The sequence below is a fragment of the Ceratotherium simum genome, chromosome 17 (assembly GCF_057802395.1).
Source record: "Ceratotherium simum simum isolate JZ-2026a chromosome 17, ASM5780239v1, whole genome shotgun sequence".
In the NCBI taxonomy this organism is placed as follows: Eukaryota; Metazoa; Chordata; class Mammalia; order Perissodactyla; family Rhinocerotidae; genus Ceratotherium; species Ceratotherium simum.
Genome location: NC_141916.1, coordinates 39,676,700 through 39,697,963, shown reverse-complemented (window position 1 = coordinate 39,697,963; position 21,264 = coordinate 39,676,700). Strand labels below are relative to the sequence as shown.

The window sequence follows — 21,264 nt, the reverse complement described above, 5'->3', positions numbered from 1 at the left end:
GTGCAGAGGGAAAAACGAAGTAGAAATTAAAGTAAAGGCCATATTCTTACCAACAAGACAATGTTGGTATTTTGATAGAGAGCTCGTGCCACACAGATTCTTTGCCTCTGACCTCCACTCAGGTTGATGCCCTAGAGAAGAAATATCCATAAACATCCACCTTTTTCATTAGTAAATGATCTGTTGGTAAAAAATCCCCTTTAAAATACAAACTTCTCTAAAAAGACCTTATATTAATTAAATTGTTTTTAATTAAATTAGTAGGATAAAATGAAAACTGTCTACTGGTCAATACTCAAATTATATTAAGGTAATTCTTGACTGATAACATTAAGCCTCCTTTCACTCTGATAGAGAGTTCTGTTGTACAAAAGCATTAATAACCACTCTTGGTGAGTGCTGAAGACTGCAGACAATTCCAAAATTTTTTTTAAATTTTTATTTATTTATTTGTCCATACTTTTTACTAGTTTCTTGAATTGTGTCTGTAGTTTACTTAATATATACCTCTTAAATTTGATATTACAAGTTATGTTCAACAGAATTATACAGCAATATTCTTTACTAATCAAGTACTAATTATAAATTTTTTTTTAAATTAGTATTTATTTAGCACTCAGTATGTGCCAGGCTTGTGTGAATGGCCTTATTTCTCTGATTCCTCATAGCAATTCCAAAACTTAATTATTGTTCTCCTTGTTTTCCACATGGAGAAACTAAGGATCTGAGAAGTTAAGTTCATGCTCTTAAACACTATACTATGCTACAATAAAGAACAGCCATTAAGAACGCAGACTACATATTCAGACCAATCCCAGCTGCACCACTAACTCTGTGTCTGGGCAAGCTCTTTAACCTCCCTCAGCCTTAGTTTCTTCAGCTGCAATATGCAGATACCACCACCACCCATACAACAGATTTGCTATAAAAGTAGATATATATATATCTTTTTGCCCAGTACTTGACACCTAGAAGGGTTAAAAATTCTAGCCAACATTGTTATAAAGATTACATACAAGCATAAATATTTTTCAGCTGGTCAGAATAGTATGATGTCAATGTAAAACACGTTTACACACACAAAAAAGAACACTTTAACAAGAATAAATAGATGTTGACAAGGGCAGAAGAAGTTGTCGGAAGCAATCTCAGCTTCCGCATCAATCTAAAAGTAAACTCCAAGTAAGTAAAAATACATTTGATCAAAGGCAGGGACTGCTTTATTTTCCTTGAGAACTCTCGAGTGGCTAGCAAAATGTTAAGTATATGGTGGTTACTCAACAGATACTTAAGGGAGAGCGGTATCAAAGAGCTCCTGTGCTCCTGTTTCTGGAACTTGTCGCTAGGAAAACACACAATTCCTAAACTCTCAGATTTCATTATGCTCCAATTAAAGGTTAAAAACAACCAGAGACTTTTCTAGATTTTTGTTCATTGTTTAATTAAATTATATATAACTCACCCTCTCTCCAATTTCAGTTTGGTCTCCAAATGGTAATAAGTCAATATCTGGCTGAAGAGAACAGGCATCTGTGACAGCTTTGTACCTTTAGGAGAAACAATTTTGAATTTTTGGATCACTATTAATATACTGCCCATAAACTAAGTCCCAGGTTCAATATCCTGGAAGTTGAAATGAACTATTTATTGAACAACTAGCCTCTAGATTAGGTTTGTGGATACAAAGATAAATAGGTATGGGTTCCCACTCTTATAAAACCAGTAAATGGAGCAGAAGACTGATAACAGGAACATAATAAAAATGCACCTTGTTAGGTACTATAGATAGGTAGGTACAAAGTGCTTCTAGAATACATAGGAAGAAATGACTGACCACTCTGAGAAGTTAATGACATCTTTGCAGAGCAGGCAATTTGGAAGCTGTATCCAGAAAGATGAGTCATAATTTTCCAGGAAGAAAACAAGGAAAAGGAAGCATAAGGAATTGCATAAAGGTGACAAAGTTCATGGTGCATATGAGGGACAACAGGAGGCTCACTCAGGCTGAAGCACAGGCTGTGGGTGGGTAACTGTGCAAACTATCATGCATGCTGCAGCGAGGAGAAATGGAAGATGATGAGGATTGACAGTGTTCAAACTGATCTAAGGCTGGCACTGGAAACTGGATGGATTGGAGGTACAGGGAAGTATGGTCACTGGGAGTGTTGGGAAAAATATCAATGGTTTCATTTTCTCAACCATCTAGTCTTAAAATATTCAAGTCATTCTTGATTCTTCCCTTTTCTTCTCTCTGCTCTTACTTATCCATTCTTATTCTAGAATGGTTTTCTGTCAACCATCTCTTCTTTTCCATTTTTTCAGTACCCCCCAAAGGTAGGCAACAAACACCGCATGCCTAGATAATTATTCCTACAAACTTTTAAATGTCTCCTTCCTCCTAATTCAGATTCATCCCATATATACCTGTCATTACACTTCTAGATTAAACATCACATTTACTTTATTACGCCCCTTTCTAAAACTTGCTGTGCCTCCCCAGAATGCACAGATTATATCCAATTGGCTTTTGAGGCCCTCCACTATCTCATCTCAGCCTTCCTGTACAATCTAGTTTCCCACTGTCAACATACACAAATCACTGTCTGTTTGATTTGTTCCCAGGCCCCAAATGATCCCATGTAATTCTACACTATTTGCTTTTCTCTTCTCTCCCCTTTCCTCATGCCTCTCCCCTGAACTAATTCTCCTTAACTTTCTTTTCTTTTCTTTTTTTGCTAAGGAAGATTAGCCCTGAGCTAACATCTGTGCCTATCTTCCTCCATTTTATATGTGGGTCGCCACCACAGCACGGCTGACGAGTAGTATAGGTCCACACACAGGATCCGAACCCGCGAACCTGGGCCACTGAAGTGGAGCAAGCCAAACTTAACCACTACATCACGGGGCCAGCCCCTCTCCTTAACTTTTAAAACCCAACTTAGGGTCGTAAAATCCACCCTTGTGAGGGTGGCTTAAGGAAAGGACCCTACCTTTGCACGCTCCAGTGGTATTTTAAAGACGGTTGAAAGATGGCATCTTATGGCTGCCCAGTCACTAGACCCTTCAGATCCCACATTCCTCCTCCTCTTTCCACAGTTAACTCTCCTTCTGTTCCTTATTTGGATTTTTCCTTCTGCTTACCAATAACCTAAGCACGCCCCCTACCCCTCCTCACATATATACACACTTCAATTTTGGCTGTTTAGTTTTGGTGTACAAATTGTTCTCAATAAGTGTACGGGATGGGCTGAAACTTCCTTTGAGGCCTCTCTTAAAAGAGTTGACACAAAAGGCCTGGTGATGGGATGGAAGTAGGGCAAATGGAGAAGAAATTAATTCCAGGATGCAAAGCTTCCAGAAAGCAACAACCAACATTAGGATTAGAAATAGTTGCTTGTTTTAGTTCTAAATTTTAAACATTCAAAAATACCTCTGTTTGTTGAAAGGACTTCCAAAGGTAATATTTTCTTCCACTGTAGCATTTAATAGCCAAGGCTTCTGTGCTGCATAAGCCACAGAATACCTGTTCCTACTGGGAAACGGAAAAGAGAAACAAAACACTAAAATTATGCAAGGGTGCTGTGCTGTACGTTTTAGCACAACTAAGGAAAATAAAAGTTGATAAAATATCTCAAACAGAAATGGAATACTTCTAAAAGATAACATCTTAACAGCCACCATCCTTGTTAATTAATGGTTAAATAGTCCACTTAAATTAAAGAGATTAGAATTCAATCAAAATGTCACACAATATGCAAAATTTGATTTTGCTATTGCTAAAGAAGTGTTTTAAGGTGTAAACTCTTAATTGAAATTTTATATTAAAAGTACTTTACAAACTATGAATTTTATATGTAGACCTTAAGAAAAGACATAATTTGATACTATAATTCCAGTAAGTATTTGTGGCTTAATCACATTAACATATTTTAAGGTAATAGATAATATATAAATATTTCAAAACAAAGAATAATATCTTGAGGAGTCCACTTCAACATCAAAATAACTACATATTTAAAAACTACATATTTCAATGCATATTGAAATAGTTTGTTTTTAAAAAATGATAACCTCCTCCCCCTCCCCCATTTTTTTGGCTTGCAAATTCTACCAGATGTCTATACATCAGACTTTCATTTGCAATAATTAGGAAAATGCATGTGAGCTGAAGATAAAGAAGATGATAGGACTGGGATAGAGAAGGGGCCAGCTTAAAAGTCACACTTCCACAATTAGTTCATGGTCTGTAAGTACTAATTAAGGAATTAAGGTTAAAAGAGAGAAGGTTAAGAAAAAGAGTAGTTAGAAATGCTCAGTGACCATCCTGAAACATCATGTCTTAGAAGTTTAGAAGACATGATAATATACAGTATGCTAGTAGTCACTTACATAAACATTTGTGCAGTAAAACAGTGGTTCCCAACCTCTGACATGTCTGCTTCCCCTGCCCCCTGCTCCTTTAAGTGGTTTTTTAAGATAGATGAAGCACTTGACTCTCCATCTCTGTTTTATAGGCAGATCCCATCACTGTTTAACTCATAAACAATATACCTATTAATTCTTGCATTTTTATTTTATGAAATCCCAAATCCAGTTTAGTAAGAACAGCTTGACTTTCAGCCCAATTTGAGACATGTGTGACATAGAGAAGAAAACAGTTGACACAACAGGCCATGTTGTCTGGCAAATTAATTCTTTTAGTAGCCTGAAATGTTGGGAACCATTGCTATTGCTAGCACATTTTAATAAATATCTTTGTACATCATCATAAAATGACTAGGAGTAAGAGACTGAATATCAAGTAAAGTCTGAGGAAGGAAGTTATTCTTATTAAATGCAGATTAAAATAGAAATAATACCTTCTGGTTGCTTCAAAAGAAGGTTCAGATTCATTTACACTGCAAGTATGGCAAACAATGTTCATTAATTATGAAATGAATGTGTGCACATATCAGGTAAGAGATAAAATTAACACTGGACATATTAAATAGCTACATTTCCCAAATGGTTTCTGATATTAATTTCAAAGACAAACCAGATGAATGACAGTCTTCTTTTATGTCTTCATCAGCTAGGAAATAATTACTACGTAAGGTTCCAAAAGGTAGATAACACTGCTCTCTTTCATATAAAATTTGGGTTCTTACAATGACCTGGGTTCTAACCCCAACTCTGCTCCAACGAGCTATGTAAACTTGGGTAATCTCTCTTGAATAGTTTCCTAGTTTGTATAAACATTTGCTATCTCCTTGGCCTCCCTATCTTAAAAATTCAAATTTATTTGCATTCTATTTAAATTCCTAATTAGCTATGCTAAGGCATGAGAGGAAGAAATACTTTCTGGGCTCTAAACGTGAAAGGTTTAGTCACAGCCTGGTCCTTAAGGAAATGGTAAGAAAGAAAGACATGCACAATAAGTCAAACTGCAACATTTGGGTATAGTTAATTATCGATTGATATGATTTATGTAAAAAGAGGTGTTTGACTAATTAAATTTATTTATATCTATATTATGGGGAAAAACACCTGAAGACTTATTCATCTTATAGTTTTAAATTTTAATACACTCATGGGTCTCTTAACAACAGGAATACGTTCTGAGAAATGCATCGCTGGGTGATTTTGTCGCTGTGTGAAGGTCATAGAGTATACTTACACAAACCTAGAGAGTATAGCCTACTACATACCTAGGCTACCTGGTACTAATTTTATGGGACCACTGTTTTATATGTGGTCTGTTGTTGACTGAAATGTCGTTATGTGGCGTGTGACTGTAATTCAGTTGAATTCCATCATTCTGAAAGACCTGAATTCAAAAACCACACACATAATTAAAGTCTACAGGAACTCCAAAAATAGATCCTATTTGACTCTGGGAAGCAGCATATGCTTTTGTGGAGAAAATTTACCTAAGTACGTTACCTAGTGATGTTTGGCTTAGAGTTACCAATGATAAGATTTTCACAACTGCACATTGCTAATGACATCTTGCGATGGTTCACAGAGGCAGGAAAAAACAATCTCAGACTAAAAATTCCCTCTCAATAATGATTATTCCCTGATTTAAGCTGCTCATAAAAAAATAATGAAGTGCACAATTTCCCAAGTGATATTTTCCACACAAGAAGTTCAGATGCCAAGAAATTTGGATTTTATTTTTTTAGTGGTAAGAAGCCAATAAATGACCTCAATGGTTTAGTTAATCTGCGGAAGAGACAGAACAGATGAGGAAGAGCAGGTGTGTGGCAGAAATTATGGATTAATTTGCCTCCTGACCATCCAGGTGGAATTGCCCATTAGACATTTGAAAATGTCAGCACAAACTGGAAGGCATCAAGTTTTTCACTAACTATTAATTAAATTCCAACTATATTTATTTAATATCAATTCAAAAATGTTTATTGATCACTTCCTAGTGCCAAAATACTAGAGATACAATAAACAAAGAAAACTCATTCCTTCTTTCATGCTACTTTCTGTTTTGCGGGAGTGTGGCAAGGGAATAAATACTATGATAGATGAGGTAAAGGGTTACATTAGAGCACAGATGAAGGACACCCAAGTCACTTTTGGCAAATCAGGATAAACAAAAGAGTTGATGCCAGAGGGATAAATAAGAGTGGGGAAGAATATTTCAGACCAGATGAAATACATATTGAATGACCTTGAGGTATCCTGGTCACACAAGGAACTGATGTAAATTCAGCATGACTGAAATGTGGCTGTAAATGGTGAGTGAAGAAAAGTACATGGTGAACTTAAAAACTATGCACAGCCAGATAATGAAGGGGCACATAAACCATTTTACAGAGTTTGAACTTTTCTGCAGAGCAATAGAAAACCAGTGACAGGGTTTAAACGAGAGAGAGAGATAGGTTCAGTTTAGAAATATGACTCTGATTGCAGAATGCAACAAATGAATTGGAGGTAACAAGACTGGAGGTAATAGAGTGACCACGGGAGGCTGTGAGAGTAATGGAGATAAGAACGCAGTGCCCTGAATTAGGCTGATGGTGAATAAATGAAGAGAAGTGGACACGTTCAAAGATACCTAGGATGGTGGGGGACTGAGAAGATGGAGGGGATAAAGGAGAGAAAGGCACTGCGGACAGGGAACACAGATGACGAAGTGCACACGGCGGGGGAAGATAGTGAATTCAGCAGTAGACACATTCAGTTTGAAGTAGCTAAGGGATATCCAAATGACCATGGCCAGGAAGCAGAATTTGAAGCTCAGGAGAGAGATACGGTAAGCAAATGAAAACTCTGGGGTAATTGTCCCACATAATGTATGCCTTAGGTACTAAGGACTTTGAATTCCATCCTTTATTAGTGAAAACTCAATAAATTACTTCAACAATTCTAGCTTGTTTCAAAAGTAAACAAAGGAACAGGAGCAGATAGAGGACTCTAAAGTCATGGGAAGCTATGAGATTGTCCAGCAAGTATGCATAGTGGCAGAAAAGAAAGTGATAGACCTTGAAAAAAAATCACTATTTAACAAATGGCTAAGGAAGAGAAATCTGATGAAGGGACCAAGAGGGGCAGGCAAAAGTTATAAGAAGCAAACTGGACTGTGAGTTTTACTTGAAACTAAGCAAGAAGACTTTTTGAAGGAGAAAGGTATGGGCAATAATGCCAAGTGGCCAGGATGTCAAGTAAGATAATGATCAAAAAGTGCTCAGTGAATTTAACAACTAGGATGCCACTGATGGATTTGATAAGAATAGTTTCAGTAGAGTAGCAGAGGGAGAAACCAGACTGTAGTGGACTGAGGTGAGAGGAGAACAAGAGGAATTGGAGAGGATGAGTGAAGACCTTTCTTTTTACCTACAAAAAGGAGTTAGGGTGGTAGCTGTGGGTTGAGATTAGAAAGAGAGAGAGAGAGATAGAAGAGTCCTGTTTTTCTACAAATAGAAATGAGAAAGAGCCAGGGGCTGGGCAAGATAAGAAGCAGATAAAGAAAAAAAGACAATATCCTCTGGCTTCAGGGTGTCTCAGTCTAGTGAGGAGACCAATGCACATTAGTGATTTGAACAATGTGCAGAGGGACTAGAAGAGAAGGTACATTTCAAGCCACTGGGAGAGTAAGAAAAGGCTCTGTCAAAGAGATAACATCTGATTTGACACTAGAAACAAAGGTAAGGCCACCAATCCAGGGCAGGGCATTAGGGAGGAAGTATATTCATTTGAGGACTAACCGCAGTTCAGTGTTACTGGAGCACAGGGGTCAGGGTGGGTGGAACAACAGGATGTGAGTTTAAAAAGTCAGACAGGGACCAGATCATAAAAGGCCCTGATGGAGTATGCAAAGGTCTTTGGAATATCTCTTGTATGCTTTGGCTAGTCAATAAAAAAATTATAAACAAGAAGGAAGTAATTAGATTCTCATGTCCAAAAGGTAAATCTTGCAATTGTGCGAAGAAAGGTGAGGGAGTTATTAGAGTGAGTAGTTCACACAAGTGATAAGTACTTAAACCAGGGATATTAAAGGTGACAGAGAAAAGTAAGGACATTGTGATTGAATAAGTGATTGGTTGGATTTCGAGAGCAATAGAGAGAGAGACGAAACTAGGTTGAATCTTTGATTTCTGACTTGCACACCCACCAACTGATTCCAGGGGGTGAGGACACCCCAACCAAGATACAGGAGAAGCAGGTTTTAGAGATACAAAGGATATGAGTTCAGTTTGGATGTGTTGAATGTGCAGCTTGTATAAGACTTTTTGGAGGAGCTGTTACATCATCAGAAGAAAGATCTTGTCCAGAAATGTACATTGGTATGTCATTAGTACTTACAGAGTAGCTGAAGTCAAAGACATAATTTAAGGGCTGAGTAAAGGAAGAGGATTCTACAGTAGATTGCAGAAAGACTGAAGGAGAATTAGAATATTCTTCCCTATCTTCCATCTCCACTTCTATTGCAGTTCCCTACTTTTGAACTCATTAATTTTGGCTTATCCTTAAAATGTAAGTTCAAGTATTATTCATTCATTCCCCTAAGAAAGCTTTTGTTGACCCCACAGACTTGACTCAGTCAGGTCACCTATTGTCTATTCTGATAAAACCTTGTACTTCTTCTTTCTGGCATTTATAAAAATTTAATCAAATAATTAATTATGAAATTATTTTCTCACTTCTCATGACCTTCCCTGCTAAACAGTAAGCTTCGTGAGAATAGGGGCCTGGCTTCCCTTGTTCAGTTATTTACCCCCAACAACTAACACAATGATTTGCATGTAATAGGCGTGCAATAAATAATTTTAATAAGTGAACAAACGAAAGTGTCATGGAAACCAAGAAACGAGTTGGTTTCAAGGAGTCATCAGTGGGGAACAATTTCAAAAGCTAGGGAGAAGTTAAGAAGGATTGAGAACAAATCATGACAATTTAGCATTTCAGCAGGCATTGGCGAGAATTTTTCACCCAGATTGCAATGCTCTTTGTGAAAGGAAAATAAAGAAGTTAAGTGTGGGTAGACCTCTCTTTTAAAAAAAGAAATGCTGCAGTTGTTTGAGAGATAGACAAGATCTTTTTTTAAATGGAGGATAAGGGAATGTGGAGAGCAAGAAATTAAAGACTTCTATAAGAACAAACGGTTAACTAATGTAGTAACGTTCTGAATAAGGCAAGACAGTATATAGCGAATTTTCACTTCTGAATACCTCCCATTGCAGGATTTATGTATACTTTCCTTTAAGAATAAAAGTTAAATATCATATACTAGTCTCAGAGGAAGAAAGAAAAGATGGCTATAGATCCATCTCTAGGTAGTCATCTTCCATGAACAAAAAAATTACCCTACTCTTTCATTTTCCATGAGTAATGTTATAGTCCTTAACTTCTAGAGACCACTTCTCCAGCCCTCTCACATAGCAATATATTTAATCAAATTCAGTTGTGGAGTGTTATTTTTTCTCTTCCAAAACAAATAAATAAATAGAGTTAGCTGTGAATTCCAACATCAGATCTTATTTGATAACATGAAAATCACCAGGTCCACATCCAGACTCATCCTCCACCTTTCAACGTGGTAGTAAATAGCACTGAAGGCAACAGAGAAAGCAAAGAGGAAAATGGAATCAGATTTCACTTCTGCATGCAGGATTTGTGTGTATTTTCCTTCGAGAGTAAAAGTTAAACTTGGTATTCTAGCAACTTCCAAGTATCATGGTTGATACCTTACGGAATGGGAAAGGATGACTTTTGCAAGCTTAAATCATGAACAACATTTGGAAGAAGGAGAGCTAGATGTGGACACAAACATGCTATATTATATCTGATTCAGGAGGGCTGACTCAATGTGTTATTATTCCTTCAAGCCAGGCAAAGTCACGTGAAAAGGAGTAACTCCTCAATTCACCAGTCTTAGAATAATGAGCCACTGTTATAAAGCCGATTACAAGACATTAGAAGATAGAACACTAGGAGAGATGGGGCTTGAGAGTAGCATGGTTGATGGCCTGGGTGGGAGGGAAAGGAAAGAAAGGGAAACCAAAGATAAATGATGGCTACGTCTCACATGATTACCACAATTATTACACATTCTGGACTCCCTCACTAGGACCATCCATCAGATAAAGCATTTTAGTTCTAGCTCTTAAGATATCAGTAGGAATTACTCTTAATCACAACAATCAGGAAAGGACAACTTCAGTGAGGTAGAACATTTGCTTTTCGACAACAATAAAGCACACCCAGATGCAGGAGTAAGAACGCTGGCACTCTGACAATTTTGGAGAATTTATTAGTTGCTCCCTCCTGTCTCTCACCTTTCTCTTCTGGAGCTACAATGTCAGACTAGGTCAAAGGTAGCAATTTCCAAGGAAACATCTATAGATGTCTTTGTGTACCAAGTTCTAACCATGTAGGTGTGTCCTGGGTGAGCAGCAGTACCTCTTCTCCTGCACAAAGTAAATATTTCTCACTGCAACAGTGCAGAGTACTTTACTGGACTTTGCTCATGCCCGTCTATAAGGACACATTTAAAAATAAAATTCACATAACCAGAGACACAGCAATGGTGAAAGAATGACAGCAAGGCACTTAGGGCTTATTATGACATTTATTGTTTTGCTTTAGTTTTTTTTTTTTCAAGCTTTAACAAATATCAAACAATTCAGTCTGCTGAATTAAAGTACTTCTTAGCATTTGCACATCATCAACCCATGAATATTAATAATTTCTAAATTATCTTTGTTCTAAGTAACATTTCTACGCCTTTTCTTATTGGATGAGGCACAGTAGCTTTTTTCTGGAATGAAGAGTAAGTACAAATAACTTTAAAAGAAGGTCAGTATCTTCTGAACACTGCTAATCTGAAAATATGTTTTATCTGATATGGAAGAAAATTAAATTCTTGTAATTCAAGAAAATAGAATTTGTGTTAGCTTATCCAATCTCTTAGAGGCTTAGTTTTTAAGTTGTGGTGAGTATCTGAGCCAATCCAAACATTTTTTTAAGAAAATCTTAGTCTTGTCTCCCATGAAAAGATGGAACTATTGTCTCCTAAGGCAAGTGTTCATAAAAAGATGATTTTTAAACTATGGAGATTATATAAATACTGAGAATTATCTTAAATCCTTTCTCACATCTTCATCCTGTTGGCACTGTCTCCAAGATATAACCTCTTGTTAGGATTCGTGGAAGAGATTTCTTTACAAGCATTTTCTTCTCTTAACTAAAGTTTAAAACAGAATTTATTCTAAAAATGCCCATAAATAATCTTTACTCATTCTCAAGAGACGTCTATATGTATAAACAGCAGACTAAGCCACACGGAACTCACGATGGTAGGTACAAAATGCTATTCAAGAACATCTGTAGGTCTTCCCAACCTCAGCACAACTAACATTTGGAGCCAGATAATACCTTGTTGTAAGGGGCTACCCTCCGCCTTGTAGGATGTTTAACAGGATCCCTGACCTCTACCAACTAGACCAGCAGGAGCCCAATTCCCCAGTGTGACAATAAAAATGTCTCTAGGCATTGCCTAATGTCCCCTGGGGGTAAAATCACATCTGGTTGAGTACCACTGGTCTACAATCCAATTTCTTAGATAATCTGTAGCCAATTTCTTCATAAACTGCTTATGGAGTATCTACTAGATAGATAAAACTAAATAAATATCATTTACTCTTGATTACACAATTATATAACATTATGGTTCAGAGTCACTTTATTACCACAATGTACTTTGAAGACCCCAAGCCAGCCATTCAAATATCCAGAAGAAGTGCCATGCTAGATACCTCTTTTTTTCATGTCTTTAAAGTTGCACAACACACCAGTCTGACTCATTCATATCTCTGACCAGATACTTCAAGTGTCTAGTTTAAGTTGGGTGTGAAGAGAAATGGCTGACTTCTCAGCCCCTTCTGAAGATTCTGGAAAAGATTACTTGATATTTCTTCTCTGAATGTTGAACCATTAAGGTTCTGTTTGCATTTAAGCTTTATAAATAACACGTTTCCCACAACTTCTTTTATTATTGAATGAATTTTTAAGTTATTTCTTTGACTGTTACCCATTTAACTTTAAAAATCTGCCTTTACAATTCCAATCTTCTATCTCAGCAATGTACTGGTTTACACTATTTTAAACCTCCATAATAAAATGTTTTATAATTTTTGATTTATGACATTTAAGGTTTCCACTAATTTTAAAAAAGCCTGTGCTTATTTCAGAGGGGTCCTCAGACTCCTAACACAGGAATCTATTGCTCTAATTTCTTCCCTTGGAAGATCATTAGATGTACGACAGAGCAACAGAAACCAATTACAAATACACATACTTGCTCCAGTGAACTTTTCCTTCCAGTGTCTGCATCTCACCAAGGATGGCGAGGAGAAGAGAGGACTTCCCACATCCCACTTGGCCCACAATCATGGTTAATTGACCTAGACAAATGAAACAAAGGATGATAACAGGATGAGATGAAAGTCTCTTAGTAAAATAAAATCAAAATACATTTAGAAGAGGCTGATGTTTCACATTCAGTGGCCCAGTTTTGGTGTCCAGCAATAAGGTATTCTAAACAGCTCCTTTCTCTGATACATAAGTTTTTTTGAAAAAGGAAAAAAAAATTAAAACATATAGGTCTTGATTTATTACTTCTAGAACTATGAGAATAGCTGACATTAGTAAAAAGAGCAACGAAATAATTCCCTAAATCATCTAAATTAGTGTTAACTTTATTATTCAACTTGTTCAAGAAGAAAAGACAGTTTTGACTAAAATAGATAATTGGTATGAAAACCCCAAATAATCGGGATTTGGGCTGTTATTAAGACGTCTTCTCCAATTTCTTACTTTGATTTACATGTATAATGGAAAAATCCCAAGCTAGGCTACCAGGCCAAGTCAAAAAAAATATTTCTATTCAATTATCCAGACATTTTAAATAAAAATTATTGGGTATTTGAGCCTTCTTGAAAACTTCATCAGCCTTCCTCAGTGATAGAGAATTATTTTCTCATATACTCTTTCATTAAATTCCTTCTCAAACAAAATGAGAAATAAACTACCCCATTATTCAAATGGCACAAATCAACAAATAAACTGATAAGAGTTCATTTGGACAGTAACTAACTTGTCCAAGATCTACACTCTGTAGTGAAAGGGAGGTTTTATCATTTCCACTCATTCCCATAGTGATACAGTGGCTCATGAACTCCATGGTGCAAATAAATAACTATAAATAATGCTTGTCTTTAAAAAGTCTTTCTTTTTTTTATTATTATTATTTTATTTCCCCCAAAGCCCCAGCAGATAGTTGCATGTCACATCTGTACATCCCTCCAGTTGCTGCACGTGGGACGCGGCCTCAGCATGGCTGGAGAAGCGGTGCGTCAGTGCGTGCCCAGGATCTGAACCCCGGGCCGCCAGCAGCGGAGCGTGCGCACTTAACCGTTAAGCCACGGGCCGGCCCTCAAAAGTCTTTCTTTTTATTAGGCTCAATCATCTTGGAAATCTATGGTTGTGATAATTAAGAATTACAAAAAATGAGTAACAAATGACTCTTACCTGTTGGAATTCGAATATCTATATTGGATAATGTAGCTAAACCACTCCCCCATGAAAAGTACCCATTTGTGACCTAGAAAATAAGAATACAGAAATTAAATTATAAAATTATGTGTATATATAGTGTTAGAGGGTAATTCCAATTAAAATAAATTTTCTTTTTAAAGCACTGAAAGACTTTCAATACATGGTAGAACACAGCGGTAAAATTCTAATTTAGAGCTGCAACTACAGTCACGCGCTGCATGACAATGTTTCAGTCATCAACAGACTGCATATAAGACGGTAGTTCCATAAGATTAGTATCATATAGCCCAGGTGTGTAGGCTATACCATCTAAGTTTGTGTAAGTACACTCTATGTTGTTTGCACAATGAGGAAATTGCCTAAAGACATATTGCTCAGAACGTATCCCCATCATTAAGCAACACATGACAGTATTTAGAGGTATAAAGGAAAAACAAAAAAGAATGGAAATGAAAGGAGGGTCTTTGAATTGGTGATATTATGAAGAATGCTAAAAATTACAACAATTTTTTCTGAAAATTTGGGATTACTGGATTATTTACATGTGAGCATTCTTAAAAAGTAATCATCCCAAGTATTTTCCAATGTAATCCCTACATTGATCATTTTCTCACTGCTAGGCAATTCCCAGAATCTAGTGATACAAAGTAAAGAATAGAAATAACTAACAATTATCCCAACAAAATGACTCTGTTAACTAAGGAGGAAGATTTTGTAATGAATGAGTTTCCTGAACTCTGTGGATATATCGCTATTCATTGAACTTAAAGGAAAGAGTGAAGGAGAGGGAGGGATAAAGCACAGAAACGAGGCAACACTGCTTAGTGGTATAAACCTCAACCACCAGCAAAGATCACAAGACCTGAGAGTCATCCAAAGCTATCCATTTGTCTTCACAGGCTTCAAGTGGACTTGATAGTTTTAACAGTTACAAAAATGAGAAACAGAAGAGGTATAACAGAACCCAAGGATTGGAAGGGTGAATAAAGACAGACAAGGAGAGAGAAGGTGCTTGAAAACTTAGAGGAAACTAAAGTAAGGATACATTTTGCTCATAAATTAATATTTTGTTTCAAAACCACACGTGATGAAATTTCTAAGCACATTATTATTTAGGAATTTTGAAGAATAGATTGGTGATGGCTAAACTGTAACTAAATCTATCCCTAAAGAGCTCTTAAATTGAACAACTTAAAGAGTGAAAAGGTTGCTTGAAAAGGCTAAATTGTGTTTTTCCATGTAGGTTTTCTCTACCTTGTAAAATGTATGGCATTTAGAAATACCCAACACACAGATAGGCCTGAAATTAGTCCTGGAAGGAGGGTGACCTGGAAAGGAAGGACTGAATTATTTATTGCTTTACAAACATTTGCTGAGCACACACTCTATGCGAGGCTCTGTGTTAGGACTGATGCAGGCTAGAGAGAAGGTATAATGAATCCTTCCTACTCCCTTGGAGCTTGCAATCAGTTGAGTAAATAAACCAAGGACAGAAGCAAGTACAATAAAAACAGTATGGGCTAAGTAACAAATGGAGGGGGCAGACACATAAAAAGTATAATAGCAGTTCAAAAAGAAAATCATTTTGAGATGAGTGAAAAAAAGCTTTTTGGCTTTTTGAAAGAGGTGGTTTTTCAGCTAGTTTTGGAAAATATATTTAATTTCAATGAAGGCATTTCTGGGTAAATAACTACAATGAGAATAGGCCCAGGACCAGAAAACTAGGAAACACATTGTGGGAAATAACAGAGCTGACTGGGGCTGAGGTTTAAGATACTGTGGCTAAATGACAAATGAGGCTCAAAGAAAATACACAGCCTCAGAGGCTGAGGATCCCTCTCTCTTGGAGAGAGGAGCCGAGCAGGCTAAAAGAGGTGCAAATATAGACGGGTTTGGAAGAGGGCCAGCACGGAACTGACAGAGGCCCGACATGACAACCTTTATGTGTTCAGTGAATTGGGAGTAAAGGTGATCTGCAGAAAGAGGAGGCTACAGGAGAGAGAGGTGTGAAGAGAGTGGTGACAGCTGAAGAGCTACTGTAGGTTATGGAAAAGAATGCTGTTGAGAGGCATGTAAAAGGAACGCCAGGAACTACTGAGGGTCAGTTGAGGCTGGAGATCATAAATCTGTGGCTATGCCAACTTGTCCCCGTGTGTCATTTCCTCCACAGCACACAGCAGCCTGGTTACAGGAGTGCAGAAGGCACAAGGTTGGATTGCTACAGAAATGTGCTAAAGGCCTGGGAGAAATGGAAGGGACTGAAGTTACTGGAGGTTTCAGTGAAGTTAAAAAACAATGACAGTCAAGGTGAATGCCTGAGAGAGCCGGAGGGTCAGGACTGGATGTCAGTGACTGACTGGTATAAGACAGTTTACGATTTCAGACGAGCAGCTGCTCCGGGTGGTGGCAAGTGTGACCACGGTGAGGCTGTGGAAATGGAGTGACAGTCAATTAGGGGATTTCTGGGCTAGGATACTAGATAGGCTGTGCACTTGGAAGTTTAAATCACATCCATGCACGGCAGCTAATAATTTAGAAAGATGGACTAGGAAACAGGTATCTAAATATTCCATGAGGTGGGGAGTGATGATGAGGTCCTCTGATAATAGATGTGAGAAAGGCAGAAAATGCTACAGCTTCACAAGAGCGTGAGAGAGGAAAGATAAGGTCTGAAAGCAGCAGGGAAGAACCAGAAGAATGCAATGTCACCTCCTGATTTGATGCTGTTGTTCCCTCTCTTACACAGAAGTAAAACAGGGAACAACCTCCACTTGAGGGGGATAGAGGAGAAGGCCACAGTTGGTTTCTCCTGCTGCTATTTGCACTGCCAGCCCCTCCTGCCTTTTACAAAATAGTCTCACTTCTCTACTATCAGGGTTAAAATCTTGGCTTCCCTAACTAGCTGTTTGACCTTGGAAAATCAGCTAACATATAAACCTTTGAAAGGTTCCTAAAAGGATAGGTACAAAAATGATCATCATAGCATGGTTTATGATAGACGGAAGATGGAGGCAAACCCAGCGGCCATCACTAAGGGATAAATAAAATGCAGGGATGCATACTCCAGAATACAGTAGTGCACCAGAAGGAGCAAACTATCATAAAAACAGTTCAGTATACTGAAAGCACGTAGACGCTCATGACAACATAACATATTTTACAAGGATATGAGTATGTTTAAGTGCATATATGGAGCACATTAGAGCTGGTACCATAATGGTGGGGAGGATAGGGGGAATAGGAGTGAGGGTCAGGGATAAGGGCAAAGAATGAATTAAAATGTAAAGGCAGGAACCAGACAGACACAAAAAGTCACCTAACTGTATGATTCCATTTATACGAAATATCCAGAATACGTAAATCCATAGAGACAGAAAGTAGATTGGTGGTTGCTAGGGGGATGGGGAAAAATGGGGAGCGACTGCTTCATGGGTATGGGGTTTCCTTTTGGGGTGATGAAAATGGTTTGCAACTAGATAGAGCTGGTGGCTGCACAACATTGCGAATGTACTAAATGCCACTGAACTGTTCACTTTAAAATGGTTCGTTTTATGCTATGTGAATTTCACTCAAGTAAAATAATTTTTAAAAATTTAAAGGCAGGGCCTTACATAGACCATTGTCCATTTCCTCCTGCTGAAAATAAGTAAAAATGCTGAATAAAATATAGTTTGTAAAAATGTCCATTAAAGCAAGGAGTAAGGAAATGCCACATCAAAGTATAAGGTAAAGAACAAATTCAGAAATGTGAGCCTGGAGCACCTAAGCCTCTTTCCCCGAAAAGGGCCAAGAAGAGCTAAGATATTTTAGAAGAAAAACAACAAGGTTTAAGAACCTGTCCTAAAAGAAGTCAATGTTCATTAGGAAGTTATAGTAATCATAACAGTGGAATATTGGACAGACAAATAAATCCGAGAAAAATAAATTGAGGCCAGCACTCAATCCAGAAATATAAAGATCCTTGATGTGTGACAGACTGCACTGAAGGTCACTGGGGACGGTGATCAATATATGGGGCTGGGACAACCAGATACCACACAGACAATTAAATCAGACTTACTACTAAATGCAGCAAAATTCCTACCGCTACATTTACTACTGCTGACCTTACAACTAAAATTATTTATTACTGATTTCTCTGCTAAATGTAGCAAAATTACTACCACTAAATTTACTACTGCTGAATTTACAACTAAAATTATTTATTACTGATTTCCCTGCTAAATCCCAACCCTACTTCATACCAAACACAAAAAATGATTCTAGGCGGCTTAAAGAACTAAAAGCAAAAGGTGTAGCCTCAAAGATTTTAGGAGCTAATACAGAATATCTCCATGACCTCTGGTAGGAAAAGTTTTCTTAAATGAGACAGAAAGCACAGCCATAAAGGAAAAGTCATATAAACTAGACTCCATTAAAATTAAGAACTTCTGATACTGTAAAGAGAATGAAAAGCCAAGCTACAGAGTGGGAGAAGAATTTTATAACATATATAACTGCCAGAGAAGTAATACCCAGAGTTTTTTTTAACAGGAGAGACAAATAAGCTGGCAATTCACAAAAGAAGAAGTCCAAACCCAAATGGCTAATATATGTAAGAAAATGTGCTCAACTCCACTAAAAATCAAAAAAATGCAAATAAAAATCACAGCAAGATACAACTGCACCTCCCCTCAACACACAATACACACTTTGGCAAAATATTGTAAGTATTGGTGAAGATGTGGAGCACCTGGAACTCTCGATCACTATTGATAGAAGTGTAAATTGGCACAACCACTTTGGAAAACAATTTGCAATTATCTAGGAAAGTTGAAGATGTACAGACCCTAGCATTCAGCAGTTGTTCACAACAGCCCCAAACTGAAAAATAACCAAAAGTCCATCAAAAGAGTAGAAAGGATAGGACCCGGCCCAGTGGCATAGCGGTTAAGTTTGCATGCTCCACTTCGGCGGCCCGGGGTTCACGGGCTCGGATCCCGGGCATAGACCTAGGCATCCAGCCATGCTGCAGTGGTATCTCGTATATAAAATAGAGGAAGATCGGCACAGATATTAGCTCAGCGACAATCTTTCTCAGCAAAAAGAGGAGGATTGGCAATAGATGTTAGCTCAGGCCTACTCTTCCTCAACAACAACAACAACAACAAATAGAAAGGATAAATAAATTCTGGTATATTCATAGAATGGAACACCGCACAGAAATGAGAATGAATGAATTATATATACATAATGTTGAGCAAAAGAAGCAAAGCATGCACACATACATCCATATATTTAAACCTAAAAGAACAAAAATATGTCTTCAGGAAGGCATACATAGCAAGGATAATCAAGGAAATGATGACTATAAAAGTCAGGGTGGGGACCGGCCCCATGGCTTAGCGGTTAAGTGCACGCGCTCCGCTACTGGCGGCCCAGGCTCGGATCCCGGGCACACACCGACGCAGCACTTGTCCGGCCATGCTGAGGCCACGTCCCACATGCTTGAGAAGGCGCCCCTTCTAGCAACTAGAAGGATGTGCAACTATGACAGACAACTATCTACTGGGGCTTTGGGGAGAAAAAGGGAAAAAAAAGGAGGAGGATTGGCAATAGATGTTAGCTCAGGGCCGGTCTTCCTCAGCAAAAAGAGGAGGATTGGCATGGATGTTAGCTCAGGGCTGATCTTCCTCACAAAAAAAAAAAAAAAAAAAGTCAGGGTAGTGATTATATCTTAGGGGAGAGATATGAGGGAGCAGCAAATGTATGTGTTGGAGGACCTTTGGATGGAGCTGGCCATGTTTTCCTTGGTGGTGGTTGCACAGGTGTTTACTTTTATTTAATGGTATATGTTTTATGCACTTTCTATAAGTACGCTGTATTTCACAATAAAAAAAAGATTTCAAAAAGACAAATGAGTTATTATCAATTTGGGAATTTCCACCATGAAAAAACAACTTGGGCTTGAAAGTGGGCTTGAAACTGTAGTGGCCATTCAGAGGCATAGCATACTCTAGGCCATCGATAAGCATAGTTTTTTTGTTTTTTGTTTTTTTGTGAGGTTTTTTGGTGCATGAAGGGTCAATTTTGGGGAAAAAATCGTGATAGCCTCCCTTTTTCACTTTCAAAATGAGAATAAGGGCCGGCCCCATGGCTTAGCGGTTAAGTGCGTGCGCTCCGCTGCTGGCGGCCCGAGTTCGCATCCCGGGTGCACACTGACGCACCGCTTTTCCAGCCACGCTGAGTCGGCGTCCCACATACAGCAACTAGAAGATGATGTGCAGCTATGACATACAACTATCTACTGGGGCTTTGGAGGAAAATAAATAAATAAATAAAATTATTTTAAAAAAAAGAAAAGAAATTTAATAAGGCACATGGAAAAGACATATTTTTAGATTCCTACTATATTGAATAGAAAACGTCAATTAAAAAACTGACTGTTTTTTTAGTCACTAATATATTATTTCTTATGTGGGCATATTTGAGAATTAGCAGCATAGAGGACCCTTGCTAGTCTCTCATTACTTACTTTTCCATAGCCTAGTAGTTCACACCCTACTTGCACATTGTAATTGCCTAAGGAACCACTAAAACTGTTTTTAAAAGTGATGTCCAGGTCTCACATATATATTTTTAAAGCTTTCTAGGTGATTCTAATATCCAGCCAAGGTTAAGAATCACTAGAGCTCTTTAAAATTCGCGGGTGACATATTTTATCCTCAAAACAACCATACTAAAATGATGTCCCCACCTCAGGATGGGCAAACCATGGCTCAGAGAGTCCATTTGCCCAAAAGTCACACATCAAATTAATGGCAAAGGTAAGGGTAGCATTAGCTCATTCCATCCAATACCACATTTGCTCCAATTGCTAAGCACCTATTGTGGGACAGGTATCATGTCAAGCAATAGGGAGAGAGGGGAGAATTAAATGTAGCTCTTGGCTCTACTGTACACCCCACCGAGCCTCCCTCGCTCTCTGACTGGGCCGGGCAGTACAGGGGGTTGGATAGCTCCAACCAGCCAATGCAGCTAGTTTTCTAAACAGCTAGTTTCCAGGACTTCGGTGGCTCTGATGTCCAGACGCCCTTGACTGCTGCAGATATCAGTTCCAGTTCCTGCAGGGCACAGACCCCTCCCTGGGGCTTATCCCAATTCTCCATCCTCAGCTGGTGTTCCTGTGGTGGCCTGTTCTACGAAGCACACATGCCTGGGGAGAGTACCAAA

The 21,264-nt window shown here is 38.0% G+C and overlaps 1 protein-coding gene across 1 annotated transcript in view; it reads right to left on the bottom strand.

Moving 5' to 3' along the window:
* ABCC9 (ATP binding cassette subfamily C member 9) overlaps positions 1-21,264 on the bottom strand; it is a 121,484-nt gene that overhangs the window by 53,284 nt on the left and 46,936 nt on the right. Inside the window, exons 17-22 of the mRNA XM_087442688.1 lie at positions 14,026-14,098; positions 12,794-12,899; positions 4,860-4,898; positions 3,431-3,532; positions 1,463-1,547; positions 51-131 (exon numbers count right to left, since the gene is read on the bottom strand). Coding sequence (XP_087298814.1) covers positions 51-131; positions 1,463-1,547; positions 3,431-3,532; positions 4,860-4,898; positions 12,794-12,899; positions 14,026-14,098 — 486 coding nt within the window. The remainder of the gene's footprint in view (positions 1-50; positions 132-1,462; positions 1,548-3,430; positions 3,533-4,859; positions 4,899-12,793; positions 12,900-14,025; positions 14,099-21,264) is intronic.